Source organism: Mesoplodon densirostris, chromosome 5 (genome assembly GCF_025265405.1).
Source record: "Mesoplodon densirostris isolate mMesDen1 chromosome 5, mMesDen1 primary haplotype, whole genome shotgun sequence".
Taxonomy (NCBI): Eukaryota; Metazoa; Chordata; class Mammalia; order Artiodactyla; family Ziphiidae; genus Mesoplodon; species Mesoplodon densirostris.
The window spans coordinates 148,738,282-148,761,509 of NC_082665.1; the positions used below are offsets into that span (position 1 = coordinate 148,738,282).

At 45.1% G+C, this 23,228-nt stretch overlaps 1 protein-coding gene across 2 annotated transcripts; it reads right to left on the minus strand.

Moving 5' to 3' along the window:
- Positions 1-206: 206 nt before the first annotated feature.
- Positions 207-22,587, minus strand: CLDN18 (claudin 18). Of its 2 annotated transcripts, none has more exons than XM_060100240.1 (5): positions 22,368-22,587; positions 4,246-4,410; positions 3,510-3,627; positions 1,381-1,491; positions 207-378 (listed from the first exon to the last, which is right to left on the minus strand). In XM_060100240.1, exons 1-5 carry the CDS (start codon positions 22,585-22,587, stop codon positions 207-209), a joined length of 786 nt encoding a protein of 261 aa, XP_059956223.1. The 2 variants fall into 2 exon arrangements, with proteins under 2 accessions (XP_059956223.1, XP_059956222.1); XM_060100239.1 differs by lacking the exon at positions 22,368-22,587 and adding an exon at positions 12,877-13,096.
- Positions 22,588-23,228: the final 641 nt, after the last annotated feature.

The window sequence follows — 23,228 nt, forward strand, 5'->3', positions numbered from 1 at the left end:
TCTGCTAACTCAGCTGTTTTGTGATGGAACATTTAGAGACAGAGGCCGGTGTCCAAGACCATCTGGCCTCACCACAGGTGAAACCAAGGCTTTCTAACTTCCAACTGTGAGTCAAAAGCAATGGGAAATCAAGGTAAAATGTCCTTGTTTTTGGGCGAGCTCTAGTTGGGGGATTTCTTCTGCTCCTGCCGAGGTGTCTAGGAGGGCTACACGTAGTCGTACTTGGAAGGATGGGATTGTCCCTCATCTTCTGTGCGGGCACCTGCATCGTATATCTTCTTGTTTTTGGTGTTGGACTCAAAGACAGTGCTGGCTTTGAAGCCTCCAGGCCTGTAGGCAACATTGTGGCCCGAGGCGTGATAAGAGACGGCTTTGTAGCTGAAAGCAAAAGAAACATTCTATGACCATAGATGTATTTGGTAGGAGGACAAACTACTCATTTTCCCTAGGATGTCTGACTTTTAGCACTGAAAGTCCAGTGTCCCAGGAAACCCTTAGTCCTGGGCAAACTGAGAGAGTTGCTTCCCTGGGCTTTGGGACACTGGCTTTTCAGCCTCTGCGGTAGAGCAGAAGTTCTTGCTTTGTATTAGAGCTGGGGGGTTAGTGACTAGTGAGTTCCCTCTGTTCAACAATTAAGATGAAGCTGAACCAGAAATGATGTCCAGGGGAACATGGTTATGCCAAAGAATCATAGAATTTGTGAGTTGGGAGGTATTTACATGCAACCCATCTCCCCTAATCTGCTTAGTATGTGGATGAGGTAACAGAGGCTCCGAGAGGGCAAATGACTGGCTAGAGGTCACGGGGCTGGTGAGCAGGAGAACCTGACTGGGATCCAGGTCTCCCAACCCCAAGCCCAGTTACAGAGGTACAACAGGTATTCTCAACAGCAGTGCTGCTAACATTTTGGAATGGATACTTCTTTGTTGTAGGGGCCTGTCCTGTGCTTTGTAGGATATTTAGCAGCATCCCTGGCCTATACCCACCAGATTCCAGTATCACCCAACCCTTCCACCCCAAAGCTGTAACAATCAAGAGTCTTCAGATGTTGCCCAATATCTTCTGGGGACCAGGGCAGGGGTGGGTGGGGGTGGGAGGTGGGTAAAATTGCTCCCAGCTGAGGACCATTGAGTTACAGAATACTGGAGTCAGGGGGAAACCTAGAGGGCTGGGTTTTTCCTTCAATAGCATCATTTCTAAATCTGCTCAGGCTGAAATAGGGCTGTTCTGTTCTTTAGGTCTCCTCGTAAAAGATAAGGTTCATGATCCTTTTGTCAGTAGAGTTCTTCCATGTACCTATACTGATCATTCTGCCTGCAAATGATATGTTAAAATGGACTCGGATAAAACGTCTGGTTGCATTGGGATGGGGAGACTCACTTGGTTTCCTCGGGCTCCAGGCCCCGGCAAGCGATGCACATCAGCACGCCCCCAATTAGCGTGAGGCCTCCAGCGACCCAGCCAACAAACAGAGCCGCACCAAAGGTGTACCTGGGTGGGGAGATGGTGGCTGTGAAGGTGGTTGACTCAACTCCTTGGGCTCTACCCAGTGAACCTGGCCATGCCCATCCTCTCTGTCCCCACTTTTGGATTCCACATCTATCCCAGCTCGCCCCTGAACACAGCCCTTTGGGTCGCAGTCAACTGAATCAGGTGTCCTGGAGAATAGAATTAGGACTGAAGCTACTCAGCAAAACAGCTGTGGGATTCTTAGGCCCCTAGCATCACTCAGGCATAGAATTAATCGTAAACTTCTAATTTCAGAGAAACATCTCAGGAAATCCCACTCCCTCCCTATTGGCAAAGGGAAGTGGCTTGAAGGTTTGGTAAGAGAAGTTTGAGAGATTATGGGATCAGTCTCAAGTTATTATTTCAGAAGGAATTTTGGTCTCTTGGGTTCTTACCCTGGGCCAAGAAGCTTTTATCTTCTCTAACTCAAGTAACCCTGGTAATCGTCCATGCAGGTAGGAGCATTATGTTTAGAAAGAACTAATGTGAAGAGACCAGTCATTCTTTCATTCATTTCTTTACTCATTTGTTCAACAAGTATTTATTGAGCTCTTACTATGTGCCTGGCACTGCCTGGCACCGGGACAAAGGGATGAACAAAACGGACACAGACCCTGCCCTCATGGTGCTTCTGTTCCAGTCCACACTGAATTCCAGTCCACCGAGGCTGGTACTCTTCCCCTTGGAGGGTTGCCTCCAATGGGACTCAATTACATCAACACAGGATTGTCTGAGAACAAAATCTCTGAAGTTGCCTGCCCAAGGGACACGGGAATGTTCTAAGGAGACGGTGTAAGAGAGTGATGGTGGGCGTTAGCGCTGGGTGCCAGGCGGGCGGGGGACTCCTCGGGCAGGGGCAGTGACACCAGGCACCCAGACACTGTAGCCAAGAAGGGCTCTTCAAAATAGGGTGACCAACCATCCTGATATGCCTGTGACACAGAAGTTTCCCAGGATCTGGGACTATCAGTGCTAAAACTGGGGAAATCCCAGGAAAAGCAGGACGAGTTGATCAGCATGCTTCTAAGTTTCCCCTGTAGTCAAGAGACCATGAGGGGGGATGAGGAGGATGAGGCAGCTTATGGGGATCACATTTTTTCCTATTCTTGAAATAAAGCAGGAACATGGATGGCGAGTGGAGTTCCAGGGAGCCAGAGAGTAATGGATTTATCACGTGCTCATGCTCATCTGTCTCCCATGATGGTGTTGCTAGAGAAATACCAAGTGTATCCACTCCAGAGATGACGGGTCACTTAGGTATAATATTTACATTGCTCTCCCAGAACAAGATCTTTCTCCTTCAGGAATTTGCTGCTGTTTCTTGCTATGAAATACATCCCTTTGAAGTGGCTGAATGAATATAGGTATTGGAATTGCTCTTCCATCTTTGAAAAGTTGTACTCTGCTTCCGACACCAAATTACAAGGAGGTTTCATCTCCCTACACTAGACCATGACCTCCATGAGAACAAGGACCTTGTGGTTATCCCCAGACCTCAGAAGAGTGCCTGTATGTTCGATACATTTGTAGAATGAGTGAATTAATGAATGAGAGAAAGAGCAGCCGTACAAGGAAAAAATATTACTTTTCTCATCTGTACCGCACCTCCCTCATTTCGATTCCAGCTTTTCCCTGTCCCTAGCTGGGTTCCCGTCGTGAACTGGAGACGTGGGGGTGATGCTCATTTACAGGCTTGGGTTAACAGTGCCTGTTTCATTGCCACCACAATGGGGCTTGTGTAAGAGTGTTAGATAAATACTGTGAACTGTCGCTGTATTTCAATGCAAATGTCAGATCAGCCTCAAGTCATATCACCAAGGATATTTCACTGAAATGAAGTTTATGAATTTACAGATCATTGTTGATTTATGATATGGCATGGTTGCCTCTGATAAATTTTTGCTATTTCAGGCACTGACAGTCACATTAGGCATACGTGTTTAATCGGATTTTTACAACAATGTTCACCACGGAATATTGAGACTAGATTAGGAGGTTACCTGGTCTGGACGGTCTGCACCATCCCACCCATGCCAGTGTACATGTTAGCTGTGGACATCCAGAAGTTAGTAACCAGCATGTTGGCAAACACAGACACTCCAGCGATTGCACAGAGACCTGTGGGCAAGAACAAGAAAACTCTGGAGTCAGCTTTAAATGGCTCACATTGTTTGTGAGGCAATGTATGTTTAAACGCGTTTAGAGGAGCAGGTGCAGAATATTCTATTCCTATAACAAGATGGTCAATCCAAGCCTCGATTATTGAATTCCCACTATGAGTCAGACCCTGTGCTAGGTGCCTACACTCTCTTATCTCTCTAGTTGAGGAAGGATTTGTACGTGAGCAGAAAGAGATTTTCCATCTTGGGACCAGGGGTCAGTAGTACAAATATTTTGGGCCTGGTCCTTTGAGGATGTCAAGGGCTTTTCCCTTAAAATCATTTTCTAAAGTCTCACCCAAATAATGCCTTTAGGGATTGAGTCACATGTGTACCTAGAGTTGAGAATCTCTCATAATGAAGTGAGGGTGGCAGCTAAGAAGGACACCAGCACTCATGATAATTCTGTAGAGTGTAAGTGAGCCTTAATCCCAGATCTTGAATCCCAGTGTGTAAAGCTCTGATCCATGTTCAAACCATGCTCACTAGGGAGAAGCCCTGTCCTCTGCCAGAATGATTTTGCTTTGACATTCCTGGATGTGCATATGAGAGAGGGAACCCCAGGCTCCTTGTTTACCTGAGATGATGAACATGATCCCGGAGGTAAGTGTCATTTTGGCTTTGGCAGAGTCATCCATGTTGCCAATGCGGATGCACTTTAGGGCGAAGATGGCCACCAGGAGGCCGATGACACTCAGGACGATGCCCACAATCATCAGGGCTCGCACTGCCTGCAGCATGGCTGCGGGTCGCGGGGCAAGACACAAGCAGACAAGTAAGACCACCTCAACGTGACTGATTAGGCTCTGGTTTAATACAACAAAACAACTACAACCAACCAGCACCAAACTGCGGAGAAACGGCAAGTCCATAAACTGTGAGCCTTATCATCATCAGGGGATATGAAATTGTGAAAAATGCAAAACCATCGCTTACACTCCCCTGACTGATGAAAGACATGAACGCAGAAGTCTATAGAATGAGAAAATTATGAACTATTGGAGCTGGGAGGGCCAAGGGAATTTAGCTATTTCATGTCCTCATTTTAAAGCTTGATAACCTGGGGTCCAAGAAGGGGAAATGGCTTGACTAAGGTGCCATTAAAAATTATTGATAGAGCTTATAGTAAAACTGTGTTGCTTTGACTTCTAACCCAAACATCTTTCTTCTCGAGTCTTTCCATAGGAACTCAGTGCTTCATAGGGTTGTGTCCACTTCCAGAAAGCTCAATACTCATTTACAGCCTATAATGAAGCCAGGCCACTAGGTGGTATACCCGGGGCACTGTATTGTTGCCTCTTCCCAAAGGGACTACTAAGGTCATGGTGAGCTGTAGGTTTGGGGTCTACATAAAAAGATGATTATATCAATCTCAGGCCTTTCAGCACAACCACAGTTTATCAGCAGTTCCCTTTCCAGGAATCAATGGAAGCTGTACATCCTGCTGGGACTCTCCTGCAGTGACCTCCCCTCCAGATATTTCCAAAGAGGTTTCTAGTGCATCCTTAAGGTGCAGTGACTCATCCCAACAGTTTTTTACTGAGCCTGCATGACTAGGCATAGGGAGGACAATGAGTAACAGGTTGGATATGGTCTCTGCCCTCACGGAGCTTATGCCAAAGTGGGGAAAGAAAGTCATTAAACATGTCCACCACAAGCATAATTAATTTTACAAAAGGAAGATAAATTAGTTCTTGTGTCTTCCAGAGGGAAAGGCCACTAGTGTGGGTGGTTCTGGTAGAGCAGAACTGAAGAACCATGTGCAGCAAAGCAGAGAGCTCTGTCCTATCCTAGCTGTCATAGACAACTGCTACTTTTTTTTTTTTTTTTTTTCGGTACACGGGCCTCTCACTGTTGTGGCCTCTCCTGTTGCGGAGCACAGGCTCCAGATGCGCAGGCTCAGTAGTTGTGGCTCACGGGCCCTGCTGCTCCGCCGCATGCGGGATCTTCCCGGACCGGGGCACGAACCCATGTCCCCTGCATCGGCAGGTGGACTCTCAACCACTGCACCACCAGGGAAGCCCACCAACTGCTACTTTTAATTGAAAGCTATTAGGGACTTTTCAACGTTAAGAGATTGAATCCATATAAAAACTCCCTTGCAATGTAGGTAATATTATTATCTCTATTTTATAATTGAAGAAATTGAGACTCAGAGGTTAAATAACCTGCCCAAAGACACATATCAAAGGAAAGGCAGAGCTGGGGGTCAAACCTGGAACTGTTTCAAAATGGTTATTTTCCCATCACAATACATTGCTCTGAGGTACTTTATCCTGGAAAAACAGGTAGAGTTCTGGCTACCAGCAAGGTATAGGGATCTGTAAGCTCCTAAGAGAATGTATCCTTCAAACTTGGAGACTAGACCATAAAATGTCATCCTCTGAAATGGATGCTAAGAATGTATAAAGGAATATTCTCCAAAAATCATCTCAGGGAATTGTCTGTCCCAGGAGATTACTTATAAGTGTGACTCTCAAGACAAGGGAGCCCTGGGAGGAATTCTCTCCAATCTCTTCGGGAAGATTTCATCTCAAATATGGCCAATATCAGGGGAGCTGCCTGCTTATTCACTCTAACGTGTGTATCATAAAGCAATTTGTCATGATGGAAGAATTGGAAATCAATGAAAGATACTGAAAACAGGAGAGGTAGATCATGCACAGTTCATTAAAGAGCCTTCTGCAGTGTCTGAGGAATCGAGGCCCCGGCAACTTTCTCATCAGGTAGCGAGACAATGGTAACCAGCTACTCTAGTTCTGTGCCATTGACCTCCATTCACTTAATTCTGATTCTCTTCTCCCTAAAGAAACTTCTGCTTTTTTTTTTTTTTTTTTTTTTTTTGCGGTACACGGGCCTCTCACTGTTGTGGCCTCTCCAGCTGCGGAGCACAGGCTCGGTACGTGCAGGCTCAGCGGCCATGGCTCACGGACCCAGCTGCTCCACGGCATGTGGGATCTTCCCGGACCGGGGCACGAACCCGTGTCCCCTGCATCGGCAGGCAGACTCTCAACCACTATGCCACCAGAGAAGCCCCGAAACTTCTGCTTTTCACTTTGCTTCCCTGCTGGGAAGAGATTTCTATAAGCATCCATCATCAGTCTTGGTCCTATTAACCACTATATTCTGGGGGTAAATGTGTTGGTGTACGGTGTGGATCAATCTTCCAGGATCTGACCATTCAATCCTAGAAGAATTGATGAACATTAGCGTCTTGGGCTTGCAGTTTCCTGATGCTAGAGCCACGGTGGCCCCAATGAAAAGAACTCATGAGGGCTTAAGAGTGGCCTCTGGATCCACACCTTAATATAAGAGGGCTCTAGTGTGTCACCTCTGTTTTCCAAAGTCTTTCCCAATGGCTTTGTTGACCCCACACATACTGGGAACAAACACCTCATCCATTCCCTCATTGACAAATTCAAGCATGTGACATCTACTTATGTATTTATTTATACCTTTGTGTATTCATCCAGCACATGTTGGTATACTCTCATAGTCAAACATTAACAGATTCATGCGCTCATCCATGAATTCATTCATTCATTCATTCATCCATAATGTATTCTTAAGCTCAAATTCTCTGCAAAGCCCTTTGCCAGATGCTGTAGGAAGAATAAAATTTCATGATAAATAATCTCTGTCTTCAAGCAGTTTACAACCTGGAAAGATTATATTTTCACTGGAAATCCTGAACCTCAAATTTCTTTTCACCTTGGGAGTACTTTGGCTAAGAAATCATAATAGAACCCCTTTCTGACAGTCACTCATGGTGTGGTTCTAGCTCTCTTTCACACACACAATTAAACTCTAAGGCTGTGGTTCAGGACAGCTATGGAGAGGACATTTGTGGGGCAGCCCCAGACTTCAGGAAATACCCTCAGGGCTCTTCTATTTTTGCATGTTGCTACCAGAAAACAGGACCTATGAGAGGAGGAAGGGACTTTGACTTTCCTTCCGTCTTGTCCTCATCGGCCTCTTATGAACTTCAAATCTACTCAGGAACCTGTTAAAGGTTTTAAAAACTGCTCTTGTTCTGATATTCTAGCCTTAAGCCATTCAGAGAACAAAATCTTTTATCCCTTTTGAGAAGCACCTGGCAAGACATCTGGTTAAAACAAACAAAACCCAACCAGCCAACCAACCAACCAACCAATCAACCAATCAACCAATCAACCAGCCAAATAAACAATATTGACCAAGTAGGATAAAAAATATCCCTTCTTCATTCTAAGAAAAATTTTACTTATCCTGGACTGTTGGCAAGGATGGGGTCATTGAATCTCTTTAAATGAGTGGTTCTACTATTTGTTCTTGAAAACATGCCATGTATGTGCTGTGGCTGTGGCTGAAGTATGTGGTCTTCCCTGACATTGTTGGATTAGAAGGGATGGAGATGCCAGCTGGTGGGAGGTAAAAGCACTGGGCTTGCCTGATGTGGAGAGCAGCTGCTGCTGTGTGTGCCACAGGATTCCCTGGGTACCGAAGCCCTAGCCAGCCTGTCTTTGCCTTTGCAAAGACAGCCTTTGCCTTAGGCTCTCAGATGCCCTCTTGCTTTTGCTGGGTCAGGTTTGCATGACAAGACCACATTCTTTACCGCTCTCTCTTGATCTCTGGATTGCTGATGAACACTGGTACCTGCTTTGAACCAGGGCTCCACCTTGACCCTGAGCTCCTTTTTATTTTTTAGAATCTCCTTCTAGGGTTAGGGTTAGCTTACCACTTTCTTTTAGCCTGTGGTTGGGCAAAGACACAACACTGTCTTAAATCTTGTAGGGCCACTGTCAGAGCCACAACTCTGGACCTGGATGTATGAATCAAGATCTTCCTTGCTTTGGAGACCCCTTGTGGGTGTTCTTCTGAGGGTGGGAGCTGTGATGGGGGCAGCTGCCAGAAAGCGAGGGGAAATGTTCTTCACTACTCATTGCTAGAACTCCCCTATGTCTAGTAATGACCATGGAGATGCATGGTGGTGACTCGAACTTCCTTTCCATCTGGAAGATTCTACCACCTGGAATACTTATCAGTCTCCATGGATAAGTCACCAGAGGAACTGCTTCCAAAGGAGGTAGACTTCTCTTTTAGCCTCTCTGTCTCTTATTTGATATTCTGAGCAAGGGGCATAGGCTTATCAGCTGATAACAGGTGAGTCAACGGGTTCTACAGACTGATTTCCTGCACCAAAGGTGTGACTACGGCATTCTTTCCAATGAACAAAGACGTATTATCAGACCTGAAGGGTGGGCAGGATTCAGGGCTGACAGAAGCAAACAGAAAAATGGGAACTCAGTGTCCCCCCACCCCCGACCGTTGCAATATATCTTATTCCCCCAAAGTAGCTATGAACTGACAGGCAAGGCGTGGTTCCCATTCCTGGCTGTGCCTTAGCCTCTTCTGGGGAAACTTTTAAAGAAATGTTAATGGTTTGCCCTGATCCCTAGGGATTTTCACTTAATTGTTCAGTGACATAAAATTGCAAGGAATAATCTGGGAAAACAGCTCTCAAGAGGGCTTAGGAGGAGGTGCTCAGAATGGGGAGTTGAGAGGAAAGAGTTCCCAGTGGCTGACATCACTAAGCTGGCTAGGGGGTGTGGGTGGGACTGATGAGACCGCAAGTCACAAAGTGCCAAAGACTGGACATGGGGCCTTTGTTGGGGCGGGGAGAGGGAGGACCCATATCTTCAGGCACAGCTTGGCTTCTGATTGAAGGCAGGAATGTCTGGTGGAGGAGCCCAAAGGAGGGGATCCCAGAGGAGGGAAGTCTGAGGCCAGACCTCAGAGGGAAAGCCCTTCAGAACAAGGTGGGAAGGCTTCGATTCTCCAGAGATTCCAGGGAACCGATATGGAGGTCCTGTGTATCTCATGAAAACTGCAGACTTCATGATACCAGGTGTCATTAGGCAAGTCTTTTAACCTCACGGAAGCCAAGTCTCCTCAACTCTGGAGTGGGATAGAGATATTTCTTGCAAAGAAATGTTGTGAGGATCAGATGCTGCTTGGCCCCAGCATGGAGCTAAGCCAGCCTCAGTAAGTTTTAGTTTCTTCCCCTTCCCTAAAAAGAAGTTATCTCTCCATAGAGAACAAACTAGTGGTTACCAGTGGGGAGCAGGGGAGGGGCAATATAGGGGTGTGGGAGATACAAACTGTTGGGTGTAATCTAGGCTACAAGGATGTATTGAATAACACGGGGAATGTAACCAACATTTGGTAATAACTGTAACTGGAAAGTAAGCTTTAAAAATTGCATAAAAATTAATTTAAAAAAATAAAACAATTTGAAAAAGAGCAGTTCTCTCTCTCCAACCTGACATGGCTTTGGTTTGTGCTAACCGTGTACAAACCTGAATCCTCTCACATGGTGATAAAATATAGTTGAGAATTTGAAAGCCATGGGTGAGAGAGTGTGAAAGGCAGGAGTGGAAGAAGACTTGAGAAGAGGAGGAAGAGAAAGGCCTGGACCCAGGCAGGGGGGAAGATCTCCTCTTGTTCACAATATTTCAGGATGCCAGTTGACACTGTGGTCACTCCTGCTGCCTTGAGGACTGGCTATTCTTAAATCCACACTGTTCTCCAAGGCCATACATGATCAACGATTTAAAGTATCTCCCCTTCCACAAACTCAGTCCCAAGAAATGTCTTTCCTGGCTTTTGGTGGGATCCTGTTCCCCCGATGCAGACTGGCAGGGCTGGGGTCCCCCTCTGTGAAGGCTGCCTGGAGCTTTTCGGAGTTTCAGATTTGTGAGCAGTTGTCGGGAGTGGTACAGGATGTGGTACAGAGATCTGTGGGATCCTTTTTAATTTGGGGATGTGAGGGGGCTTCAGGGAGGAGATGGTATTGAGCTGAACCTCACATATGGGAAGATTTGTGCAGGTGGCAGTTGGGGTGTAAGACGGGGGACATTTGGGCAGTAGGGGCAATGGGTATCCAGGACCAAGTCCAAGGCATAGTGAATGGACAGGGAAGCCGTAGGTTGTGGGCAAAGGGCTGGTAAGAGATGGGTCAGGGAAGGGAGGTGAGCAATGCAGGAGGGCATGGGTGTCAGGCTGTCATGTCTGCACCTAATTAAAGCTGGGAGTGGGGAACCATGGAAGCTGGTTAGGTCTTGAAATATCCAGGGAGATGACAGGTGAGACCTGGAAGTTGGTGACTGGAAGATTCTGCCCGACCTTCTGCCACAGTCAAAGCAGAAAACGCTCCAAAGAGATGAAGGATAGAAACCAGATTGTGAGAGGTGAAGAGTGAGGGGTGGTAGAAAAATTTAGTCTTTTAATTTGATTGTCAGTGAGCCGGGGAGAGACAGAAATGGACAATGATCCGAATCAGGAGAAGGTTTTCCAGTAAAGGAGGATATAAGCATAAGGGAGGAGGAAAGATGAAAGAGGCAAAAAGGAGAGGGGCTGATCAGCGGTGATGGCCAGACAGGAGGGCGTGGGGCATTCACAGCTGGGGTGGAGAGGTCGGCCTTGGGCGGGAGGGAGGCGGGGAGGGGGGGAGGGGATCTTGTTCTGCAGAGAGGTGGGGAGATGAGCAGAGATTCTGGGAGGGCTCAGGGAGGATGGGGTCCCTCGGTAGAACAGGAAAGACAATGGGAGTGGCAGCGATGGGGTCTGGCCATTTAGGAGAGTGGGGATACTTGGGAGCCCCATGTGTAGAAAGATACAGAATGAGCAAGAGATTGATAACATGTGACGGGGCCCTGGGTTAACGAGCTGAAGTCATGGAATGTCATGCCTTAATTTTCAACATTAGGTCAATCTTATTTTTTCATTTAATAGTTAAAATTAGCTAGCAACTCAACAATCCACGGTCTCGCACCTCCTCCCTTCTTTTTTTTTTTTTTTTTTTTTTTGTGGTACACGGGCCTCTCACTGTTGTGGCCTCTCCCATTGTGGGGCACAGGCTCCGGACACACAGGCTCAAGGGCCATGGCTCACGGGCCCAGCCGCTCCGCGGCATGTGGGATCTTCCCGGACCGGGGCACGAACCCATGTCGCTTGTATCGGCAGGCGGACTCTCAACCACTGCGCCACCAGGGAAGCCTGCATCTCCTCCCTTCTGACCTTTGCCCTCATGCTATAGCATCATCCCTCCTCCACGGTTTCCTTCCCTCCAGCCAGATTCTACCTCCCTTGATTCTCTAAGCAGGTCTCAGTCAGTGATCGGCCTGTCCTGCAACACAAGTGACTTCTAAAAATGGAGTCAATACCCCAATTCTTCCACTCTGCCACCCACCTTCTTTTTCTTACTGCACATGGAGGTGAATTACTTGAATTGCTCCTTACAATTCAATTTCAAGGGCTTCACAGGCTCTTAACAGTTTTGCACAAATTTATTCCCATCTACCTTTCCACAAAGTGTTTGTTTCAGAGAGGCAAAACCCAGCCCTGTTTTCCTTTCCTCACCCAACTCACATCTGGGCCACTCCTTGGAGCCACTGATTAGCCTGACCTTTTATTTCTTTTTGCTTTAAAAAACAAATACAAGTAGAGCTTCCATAATATCTAGAATGCAAAGTTCCTATGATTTCTATTTGAAATAATTATCTGTATGAGAAACAGGGATTTAGCTGATTTTATCTTCAGGGGTGAAACGATGTCACATTTATATTCTGAAATTATTATAATATCATTACAGTTCTATAATTATATTTTGACATGCATTGTTTTCTAGGAGTGCATACCAGAACCTCTCAACACAAATGCAGAGAAAGGATATTTATAGTTTAATGGCAATGTACACTTTCTGGCACCTACAGAGACTCCAGTTTTTCAAAGGAAAAATTAATTGACTTGATAATGAAATGATATTAGCTCCCAATAAACTTTTTTGACTGGAAGAAAATATTCACCATCCTACCTACTCCCGTGTGTGTGCAGGCAAGAGCAAGTCACATGCACATACATGCACACGATTACTTTTCTCCTGAGAAACATTGTCTATTCTAGTATCATGAGCCTGTCCTCACGATAGACCCATTCTTTTCATGACCTGCTTCCTTACTAGCAATTCCTTTGACCTGAGTATGAAATCTCGGATATTCACCGCTACGACTATAGCCCTCTCTGACACAGGGTCAGCTTCTTCTCTTACTCACACCTCTGATCCGGAGCCCGTGCTGCGAGGGTCATGCCCTGCGCCCATCTCACCAGTCCCTCCTGGCTGCGGTGAGAGAAGCAGGCCCTTCCCTGCCTCACCTGTGCCCTCGCCTACCTGGCAGGCCCAGGATGGTGAAGTAGGGCCGGCACTCGGTGAAGCCGGAGCTCTGCTGCACGCAGCTGCGCCAGAGCCCTTCGTACTGGAACACGGCGGTGACAGGGTTGTCGTACAGGTCCTGGGTGCTCCACGTGTCCATCACCGTGGCGGCAATGCAGCCGGCCAGGCCCAGGATGGACAGCAGGAAGCCCACCGCTTGGCATGTGGTGGTGGACATGGCCTCGGTCGCCGTCCTCCCGCCCAGCTGCTGCCTTCGTCCTGCTGTGCTCCCGGGGAGCTGCTCTGATTAGATGGTTTCCCTCAGCCCTTGGTGTTTGCTCACAGTGTTTTCCTTAGATAGTTCAGTTTCACTCTTGGTTCAAGGGTATTATTTTTTCATTTGTTAGGGAGGCAGACCCAAGAGGCATTTGTCCCGCTGCACCGCGCAGGCCCAGCTGGTTTGAGGGCGAGGCGGTCTGAGCGGACCTCCGCCCCATCCTGGCTCGGGCTCTGCCCCGAGGGCGCCACCCTCTGGGGAAGAAGCGCAGCTGAGACCCCCCACCCCGACCCCCAAAAGCCCTTCCTTTAGGCTCTGCTCATCACAGGAAACCACTTCGCCTGACCTCACTTAAAAAAAAAAAAAAAAGCCTCCAGGAATCTCCTCTTAGACCAGATGTTAACATTTTCTCCTCAAGACTAAAACCACGTTTCACTGACATAGTTCCATTTTGATCTTACAGAAATGGGTAGGGAAGGTATTACTATTTCCCACCCATATTTTTTTTGGGGGGGAGAGGCTGTGAGTCAAGCGACCTACAAACAGGTTAAGAAACTTGCCCAAGTGCCTTGAACCACAGCTACATTTTTTTTTTTTTTTTTTTTTTTTGTGGTACGTGGGCCTCTCACTGTTGTGGCCTCTCCCGTTGCGGAGCACAGGCTCCGGACGCGCAGGCTCAACGCCATGGCTCACGGGCCCAGCCGCTCCGCGGCATGTGGGATCCTCCCGGACCGGGGCACGAACCCGTGTCCCCTGCATTGGCAGGCGGACTCTCAACCACTGTGCCACTAGGGAAGCCCCCACAGCTACTTTAAAGATGACAAAGTTGGAGCTCCCATCTCAACTTCCAATCTGGGGCTCCTTCTCTGTTTCCATATGGAGTGGCAGAGGCAGGCAGAGTTGTACCCTCTTTTGAGAACAGGAAGCCAAATCCTAGAGATAGGCTCTCGGTCCACGGGTATTGGAACTGGGATGAGAAGGAGCAAGGCATTGTGTTGACGGCCATCTCACCCTTTCACTCCTGTTGCAAGAACCACGTGAAGACCATGTGGCAGGCAGACATGGAAGTTCCACAAAGGCCAGGAGGATGGAACAGGGCAGGCTGGGCCAGAGACCCTGACCTGGTTACTGAGAGGCCTAGCATCTGCTCTCGACACTGTCCCTAACACACTGTGTGCTGCGTGATTTGGGACAAATGGCTCAACCTCTGTGGGTCACAGTTTTTTCATCTGTAACATGGACAGATTAAACTAGAGCACTTCAGAGCCCTTTCAGGTCTCACACACTGTCATCTTCTACATTTTGCAAAAGCGGTTTTCACTACAGTTGGTCAAAATATCAGGATTATATAGTCACACAAAAGAGAGACTTGGCTGGAGATCAGCCATGGCGTTTTGTCTACATAATTTGACTTTAGAATTATGTTAGGGAATTGATGGAACTGCTGCTTCCTGTAGGTGGTGTGTGTCTGGCCTCCGAATTCAGACACATTTTAATGAGACTTTCCCCAAATCTGGATGTCAAGGCCCTGATACACAGCCCCCCACACCCATACCCCAATGTCTAGCCTGCAGACAGGTTCTCCCGGAAACAGGCCTGTGCATCTGGACATTTCAATGTTATCATGGGTGCACCCAGCCACCACTCCCATGGCTTTATTCCCAGCAAACACAGAAAGCAAATATGCAAGGTCTCCCCTCTGATTTGAATGGAGGCAACGCTCCCCTCAACCGCACACCTTGCTTTAGGTTCTGTGATCAGTGTTTGTAGAGAAAGAAGAATGAGCCAGGAAACCCAGAAGACGAGAGCAAGCAAGAGTTACATGACTAAGGTCAAGTCATGGCTCTGTATCCCCTGAACTGAGCTACAAGGCCAAGTCTGAAATGTGGGTAGAAGGCAGCTAGAAGAAGTGACCCTGGTCTCTGCTGGTGGACAGTGATCGACCGATTCAATTGGAAAATGTTGGAGTAATTCAGGAATGATTCTGCCACTGTCTCTGTGGACAGAGCTCATTTTACTCTTTTTTTTCAACTAAGAGGCAGGCTTTTTATCCACAAAGAGATCTGTAAGAGTTTGGTTTCCAGTTGTTCATTTTATGACATCTGTCTACCCGCTCCCCACACATTGACTACAATACCACCAGAACAGTAGATTGAAAATGGAAACATTAAAACGAAAAAGTTATTATAGTTATCTATTCTGATTCATGGCAGTTTCCCCACCCACTCTCCTATGCAAATGTTTTTATGCAAAATTTCAGGACAGAAAAAACGAAGTTATTCAGGTAATAATGAATTAAGCTTTCTTTCTTGTTTGAAATGGCGACAGTGGCTTTATGTTTTTGGAGGAAGGACAAATTAAGTTTAAAGGAAAAACTAAAGCTCCCTCTACCTAGGCAGAATACTGAACGAGTGGAGAGAAATTCTAAGTCTATACACTTTTTAAAATATGAAATAAGTACTAACATGTTTTAAAACATGTGGAAGATGGGATTTTTCACTTCCTGTGCTCCAAAATGAGTGGACCACTGCTTTAGCTATCACTGCCAAAGAGTGAATGGGGGTCTGCAGAGGAACATCTGGCTTTCTTGTTCATGGCAATAGGCTTTGTTAAAATATATTAAATGTATCTCTAATGATAGTGATAGTTTGTGGTCTGATTATAATAGTATATAATAATAATGGTAATAATTCCTGGTCTGATTGTATTTAACAATAATGGGGTTGTTACAACTTTGTTTAATCACCTTTAAAATGGAGCAAAAATTTTTGCTGACTTCTTAGGGGGAATCCTCCCTATATTCAACTTTAAATTTGGTTCTGGTGGTGGCATTTCAGGTTGTAAGTTTCCAGGAGCTTATATTATTTTACTGACATTGGAGACAACATTTCCCCTACCTTTTCTTTACCTCATTTTAGGAATATTAATATAACACCATCTATGGTAATTAGGCAAAATAGTGGTCAAATAGCAATATAAACTATCATAGCTAGGAATATAGGAGGAGTAAAATTAGTATTATTAGCAAGACAAATGATTGATACACCTATTGATTTTTTTCTTTTAAACTGTTAACACACTTTATATTCTTAATTCCTGACTCCACCTTTTGGTGCTCAAAATAGAAAATTTAGAAGTAGGGAAAATTAAAAAAAATCTTACTCACCGTTTTAAATCCTAGACAAAATATCTGGCATACTTTCTTTTTAATCCATTCTCTGTATATATTTTTACACGATTAAGAGATTATACAATTTAATGTTTTGTGTTTTTCACTTGATTGCATACATGTGCAATTAAAATATTTTGTAAACATTGTTTAATATATTTAATTTAGTATATTAATATCCCATTATATAGAAGTGCTACTATTCACTAAAACAGCATCTATTCTTATATAGTTAGATTATATCCCTTCCCCAGTTTTTTTTGTTTGTTTGTTTGAAAAACAACGTTATGATGAACATTTTTCACATAACTCTTTGCTAGCATTTCTGATTAGTCTTTTAGGACAGTTTCCTAAGAGAGGAATTAAGATGTCAAAAGGTGTGAAGTTTTAAAAAAAGCTTTCTTATGTAGAAGCAGACTTTTTTCTATGAATTTTATTCCTAGCAGCAGTATTTGAAAGATCTTGCCTCATTGTACCATTACCTACACTGTGAATTTGGTACGTTATAAACGATCACTTGTTTTGATTTGCATTACTTTGATTACTAATGAGTTTGAAACTATATTTTTTAAACAAATATTTACGGAGCATTTGCTTTTCCCGTTTCTTGAGTGTCAGTTTGTACTTCTTCCTCATTTATTTGCTGGAATTTTAGCATTTTTTTCTACCAATTTATATGAATTATTTATTTGTTAAGGATCTTAATATACTGCTATGATTACTAAAAAGATCTTTTCACATCGATTATTTCCTTTTTCGTGTTTTTCATGGTTCTAGAAAAATACAGCGTATTCCATTTATATGTTCACAGTACCTGGTGCATAATAATATGTGCTTAATAAAAATCTGTTGAATGATGTAGTAAAATGACTGCTCTTTTCTATGCTTAGGAATTTAATTTCCATTTAGAAATGATATTAGGATTATTTTAGAATTTTAGAAAGTTTAAAAGTATTTTATGTATCTTTACATTTAATTAATCTGGAATCTATTTGGCTTTATAGTCTATGATTCTTTTTTCCCTCAAAAAAGTTAATAATTTTTACAGCACTTACTGAATAACCTTCCCTCTCCCCATGCTTTGTAAAACCTCCTCTCTCTATATTAAATTCATGTATGTGTCTTTCTAATTTTAGACTTTGTTCCATTGACCTTCTGTCCATCTTTGGGCCGAAGCACCCTTTTAATTATCACAGCTTTAGAATTTGGTTGAATATCTGGCCGAGCTAGCTCTTTACTTTTGTATTATTCTTAAAAAAAAACATTTAAAAGTTAATTTCATCTACTTTCTTCTTATAGATAACCATTTTGTCAAGTTCCCAAAGGAAAACTCTTACTAGCATTTTGATTAAAATTCTTGTAATATTATCCACACAAGCTTAAGCTCTGCAGAAATTCTTTCTGGGTTTGAATTCTCACCTGCCACTTACTACTACAGTGTCACTGGGCAAATTCTACAGCATTTTTGTGCTTCAGTTTCCTTATCTATAAAATGGAGGTAACACCACTACTTACCTCATAGCGTTGTTGTGAAAATTAAAGTTAAGTGTAAGGTAATTTATGTAAATTTATACAACCATGTAAATTATATTTTTAAAATATAAATTAACATATGCTAATTTCTTGAGCCAATGCCTAGCACAAAGTAAGGTCTTAATACATTTTATTATTGTGTAATTAGTTAATTATATTATTTATTGTTATCCATTAACTAGGAACAAATTCACATCTTTATAATATTCCTATCTAGGAACCTGTAGTATATATTTCCATTTAATTGACATTTAAAAGTTTCTTAGTAAACTTCTTTTTTCATCTTTATCCTTGCCTAATATTTACACTTGATCTTAACCAAAAGGCTGAGAAGCGATCCTTGCTTAATATTTAAAGGTATTCCTAAGTGCTTAACACATATTGTATTGTGTTCCCTCACAAAGAGGTCTAAGTTATTTTAATTCTCTTAATACACTACACTCTCTCATGCCACTGTGTCTTTTCCAATGATTTTCCTCTCTTTCTGGAAAATTCTTTATCTCTTTATGTTCCTGGGTAACTCATACTTCTTGTTAGTAACTCAGCTCAGCTGTCATTTCCTTTAGGAAGTCCCTTCCCTCATGTCTGCTGGCTATGCTTTATTGCAGTGATTCTTAACTGGGGCTGCTTTTGCCCCAGGGGATATATGGCAACGTCTGGAGACATCTTTGTTGTCACAACTGGGGAGGGAGAGGTGCTGCTACTTCCATCTAGTGGGTGGAGGCCAAGGATGCTGCTAAATATCCTATAATGCCCAGAACAGTACCCTACAAAAAGAGAATTACATGGCCTAAACTGTCAGTAGTGGCGAGGTTGAGAAACCTTGTATTGCAATGGTTTGTTGATCCTCTGTCTCTCCTTCTAGATTTGTGAGCCTTTTGATATCTATGTTCCCCATGTGCAGACAGCTTGGGACATAGTAGGTGCTCAACAAATGTTTGTTGAACACATAAGCGTACTTTCTAGAGCCACGATTTCTGTGTTACTGGGTTATAAAATTTTAAAAAAATTTTTTAACTTTAAAATTTTAATTAATTAACATATTTATTTTGTGTTATTGTTTATTTCCTATTATTTCTGCCTGTGTAGGAGGACCAAAGGCTTTGCCTTTCTTTCCTTATCCCTGCCAAGAGGAGACCCTGTCCAAACCCGGTCAGCCCAGGACAGGGTGGCTGCCAGTGATGGTTCTAGTGAAAAGACTTTGTCTAGGAAGGTTGGCTGCCAGTCCTATGGCTCAGATTTCTCTGGAGGGTTTGGTTGTGCCTGATTTCTTCCCTCTGAGCCTGAGGATCTGTGTTTGTGTTCTTGGGAGTATGTAGCTTCTCCATGGAAATTAAAATATTCTGTGCTTTCATTTCAATGGCAATGGAAAGGAAGTTAAAACAAGTATGTTCCAGATCCTCAGGCTATAGCCACTTACGGTTTGGGTTCATTTAGGTGTTTATGATCATGTTTATATCAGGGGTCAGTGAAGTGATAGCCTCAGCTGCTACTTGAACAAAGGGTTCATTCCAGCTCAAATAGAAATGGAGTCAGGGGAATTTCTCCCTACCTTGTGGCACTGGCACCATGAACTCAGACCCCTGTGCCCTGGTGGTCAACACTGCGGTAACATCACCAGCAGCATTGTTCTGTCCTGTCTTTGCATAAACCCGATTGCGACAGTTCGTGGTGGTAAATACACAGCAGAGAACTACTCCTCCCCAATTCCAGAAATAATTGGGTTGATAGCCTTAGAGCCACATTCAGTAGTTCCACATCCCAACCTCACCTCAAATGAACAAGACCATTGCAAAAAGCAGCAAGTCACAGATGCGTCATCACCACAGACTCAAGAGGATGATTCTCTGATGGGGCGGTGGCTAAGTGTAAGATGTGAGTACCTCGAACTTATTAATACCCTTTTGTAAAACAAACCCACGTGAATAGAGAATCTGCATTAATAATACTAAAGTCAAAACACTGAGAGAGGTGAAATACAAAATCAGACTTGAGGCTGTCTCTTTGTCCTGTTAAATTCCAAATGAAAACCAACAATATCCCTAACACCAGATGAATTTTGACGTTTGTGTTTATTAGTTTTTTAGTGGTATTTACATTACATTTGCAAATGTGGCTTTGGTCCTTGTATAAGATTTATATGCATTAGGAATTTAAGTCTATTGTTATACGTGTTTATATTAAAGTGACACTACAATGAACACAATTAAAATCAACATTGAGGGGCTGCAAGAATTTCTTTCTTATAAAAGTGATTCCTACAAAATTCTCTTTGAAAAATCCTTCTCTGAGCTATCTAGTCGCAGGATCTTCACATATGAACACACACAAAATTTCCAAGAGAAGGCCCTAGAGCAGTTTCAGTCTGGCTCAGTTTTAGCTCTGTGGATGTGGGCAAGTCACTTTGCCCTTCTAAGTCTCCCTCTCTTGACCTGCAAAATAAGTACCGGGGTTGTTGACAGCTGTTGCTAGTCCAGGACACTCCCCAAGACTGCAGCCCCAATCTTAGGCAAGAGGGGAGGATAGGAAAGGTGCCTTTGCACTGGGGATTTCTGCTTTGTGTCTGAGAGCCTTGGGGCTCCCAGTTAGGGCTGTGAGCTAGGGCTTAGGTGCAGGCAGGTCTGAGCCCTGGCTCCATTTGCATGTGACTTTGGGCAAGTTACCCCAGCTCAGCTTCCTTGTTTCTAAAAAGGTGGCAGTGACAGAACCAAGTTCACAGGGTGGCTTGTAGAGGTTACACAAAATACTGCAGGGCGGCTGTTGGCTCAAGTGCCAGTGCCGGGTCTGCCATAGTTATTTGCCCTTTGTGAAGCCGTATGACTCCTCAGACGTCACGTGGGTGCTCTGTGCGCGAGAGGTCAGCCTCAGGCTGACTCTCTCCTTCGTGGCCTCTAGCTCTGCATGGACACGGGTCCATGGACAAGACCTCTGAGAGATTTGGGCCATTTTGCATTTGAGGTGAGGGAGGATCCCAAGGGCAGATGGTCAGCCCCGAAGCTCAGGAGGGGTCAGCAGGACATAGGGATGTGGGAGTGGCTCGCCTTCCTCCAGCCCCTGGTGGAGGGAGACCTCACTGAATCGGCAGCTGGTCACCCATGGATCTGGTTCACATTCTCCTGTTTGCACCCAGGCCCTTCATCTCTTAGCTTGGCATTCGATGCTCTTCATCATGATCTCCATAAAAACCCTCTTCTCCAGCCAAGGTCATTCCTTCATTTTCTCCCAAGTAAGACTTGGGTGGAAGCACCCCCATGCCTTTGCCCATGCTGTTTTTCCTCCTGGATGCTGCCGCTCTAATGCCTAACTACCTTTCAAGGGTCACTTGTGGGGTTTCCTTCTTGGTGGGTCTCTTCCTGGGCAGGTCATCCTCATCTCATCTCCTGCAGCACCAGCCTCCTGTCCTCCTTACTTGCCACCTTGTCATACCCAGCCCGCAGTGCACTTTCACATTTTGGGGGTGGGCGCCAGGCCCACAGAATCCTGAGGTTGTAGTGAGCTCTCCATCCATAAGTGTGGAATGTATGAAAGACTGAGTCACTGCGTCACTGAGTCTTTACCTCTTACCTTCTGTGCGGGTCTAAGTCTTGACCCTGCAGCCAAATGGGAAATTCCTGCAGGAGAAGCCCTAGTTTCTATTTCTGACTGTCTTTACTGTGTCCACCTTAGGAAATGCCTCTCCCCAGACTTTGATGTATATTTATGGAAGGAAAAAGAACTAAGAAATAAAAATGACAAGTGTATTCATTGTCTTACTCTGTTACCTGAGTGAAAGACACTTTTAACATTCTCTACTCTTGAGACTTGAAGTTTTCTTCAAGTTAACATGACCCATCTACAAATCCTTGAAAACAAATCCTTGTGTGGCTAATATGCCAGTCTGGACATCACAGCCCACACCCTTTTGCCCCGCACAGTGGAGTGCACTTTCTACAAGGGTCCTCTGTGCAGAGAGTGGCCTGAAGCTGGTTCCATGTGGCCAATACATTCCGGAGGTCAGGAGATTCACAGAAGGGGCCCATCTGGTGCCCCCGTCCCTGAGAAATGCAGCACCCTGTTCTTTTTCTCTGTCCCTTTCCTCTGCTCCCTTTCTGTTGCTGCTGTGTGCTGAGGTGTCCCCTGGAAGCTGGGACCAGGCACAAGGGGAGCTGGAGATGGAACTCTGTTCAGGAGGTTCACAGTCCCCAACTCAGGGAGAGGAGATCTCAGGGCTAAAGGAAGAAAGTGGCTATGATCTGGGCCTCCTGAGTCCTGTTCCTGTTGGTGATTGAGACAACGCTATTGCTTGCATAGAAGTTATTTAAAAAATGTGCCCAATGGGGAGAACTGGGTACCATCCAGTTAAGGATACAGGAGCCCTACCAGCTCTAGGAAGCTCCTCGCCCTAAGTTTCCTGCACTCCTGTTCCCACCTTGGTGGTGGAGGCTTTTGCTTCTCCCTCCCCCGTGGCCCTTCTGTGGTGCGCCAGACAGAGGCCGCTGTCTCCTGTCCACCTCTGTCTTCCCCCACATCCTGCCAGGTACCAGCCCTTACCTGGCAGCCCCAGCAGGGTGAAGTAGCCCCGGCACTCGGTGAACCCAGAGCTCTCTCGGACACAGGAGCGCCACAGCCCTTGGTAGTTGAATACAGCTGTCACCGGGTTGTTGTACAGATCCTGGGTGCTCCACTGGTCCATGCAGGTGGCGGCAATGATGCCCGCAATCCCAAGCAGTGAAACCACAAACCCCAAGCCCTGGCAGGCGGTCACGGACATGGTGGGGTGCAGAGTTGACACAGAGCACCACTCAGCAGCGGGCCAGTCCAGTTCTGAGGGCGCTGAGTGTAGGGATGGAGTTTTCTCAGAGAGGCTGGCACACACGTCACGAATGGGCCATGTTAGGAGGGGATTCAGCAGTGCCACCTGGGCTCGCCCTGCTCCTTTATCTGCCTGAGTGAGATAATTTCCATAACATGGTACCAAGAGCCATTTGTTTTCCACCATATGTACACTCTACTCACTGTTTACCTTTTGAGGGAGTTTCCTGATTAGCCAGGCTCCCCTCTGTGGAGGGTAAAGCAGGAACAGAGGGCACTGCCTGCAACACCCACAGGCTGGCCAGACAGGGGTCCCAGTGGCTAAGCCACAAAATACTGGGAGATGTCAAAGGAATGTATCTATCTATCTATCTATACATATATGGACGGATATATAGATAGATACCTATAACTGAATCACTTTTTGGTACAGCAGTAATTCACACAACATTGTAAATCAACTATACTTCAATTTTAAAAAGTACTTGGAGATGAAAGGGCTTCGTCCGTGTGGCTCTCCCAAGGTACTGCTGCTACTTTCGTTAAAAACCTAGGTAAGGCAGGTTATGAGGCACGACGAAATACAGCCGATTCTCCTTA

What these genes read in the sequence shown, in the direction of transcription:
- CLDN18 (XM_060100240.1), bottom strand. Translation starts at nt 22,587, where the DNA reads ATGTCCGTGACCGCCTGCCAGGGCTTGGGGTTTGTGGTTTCACTGCTT. An exon ending in GATCATGTTCATCATCTCAG is followed by an intron (nt 3,628 to 4,245) that starts GTAAACAAGGAG and finishes TCTTGCCCACAG; the next exon opens with GTCTCTGTGCAATCGCTGGA. An exon ending in CTGGAGCCCGAGGAAACCAA is followed by an intron (nt 379 to 1,380) that starts GTGAGTCTCCCC and finishes TTTTGCTTTCAG; the next exon opens with CTACAAAGCCGTCTCTTATC.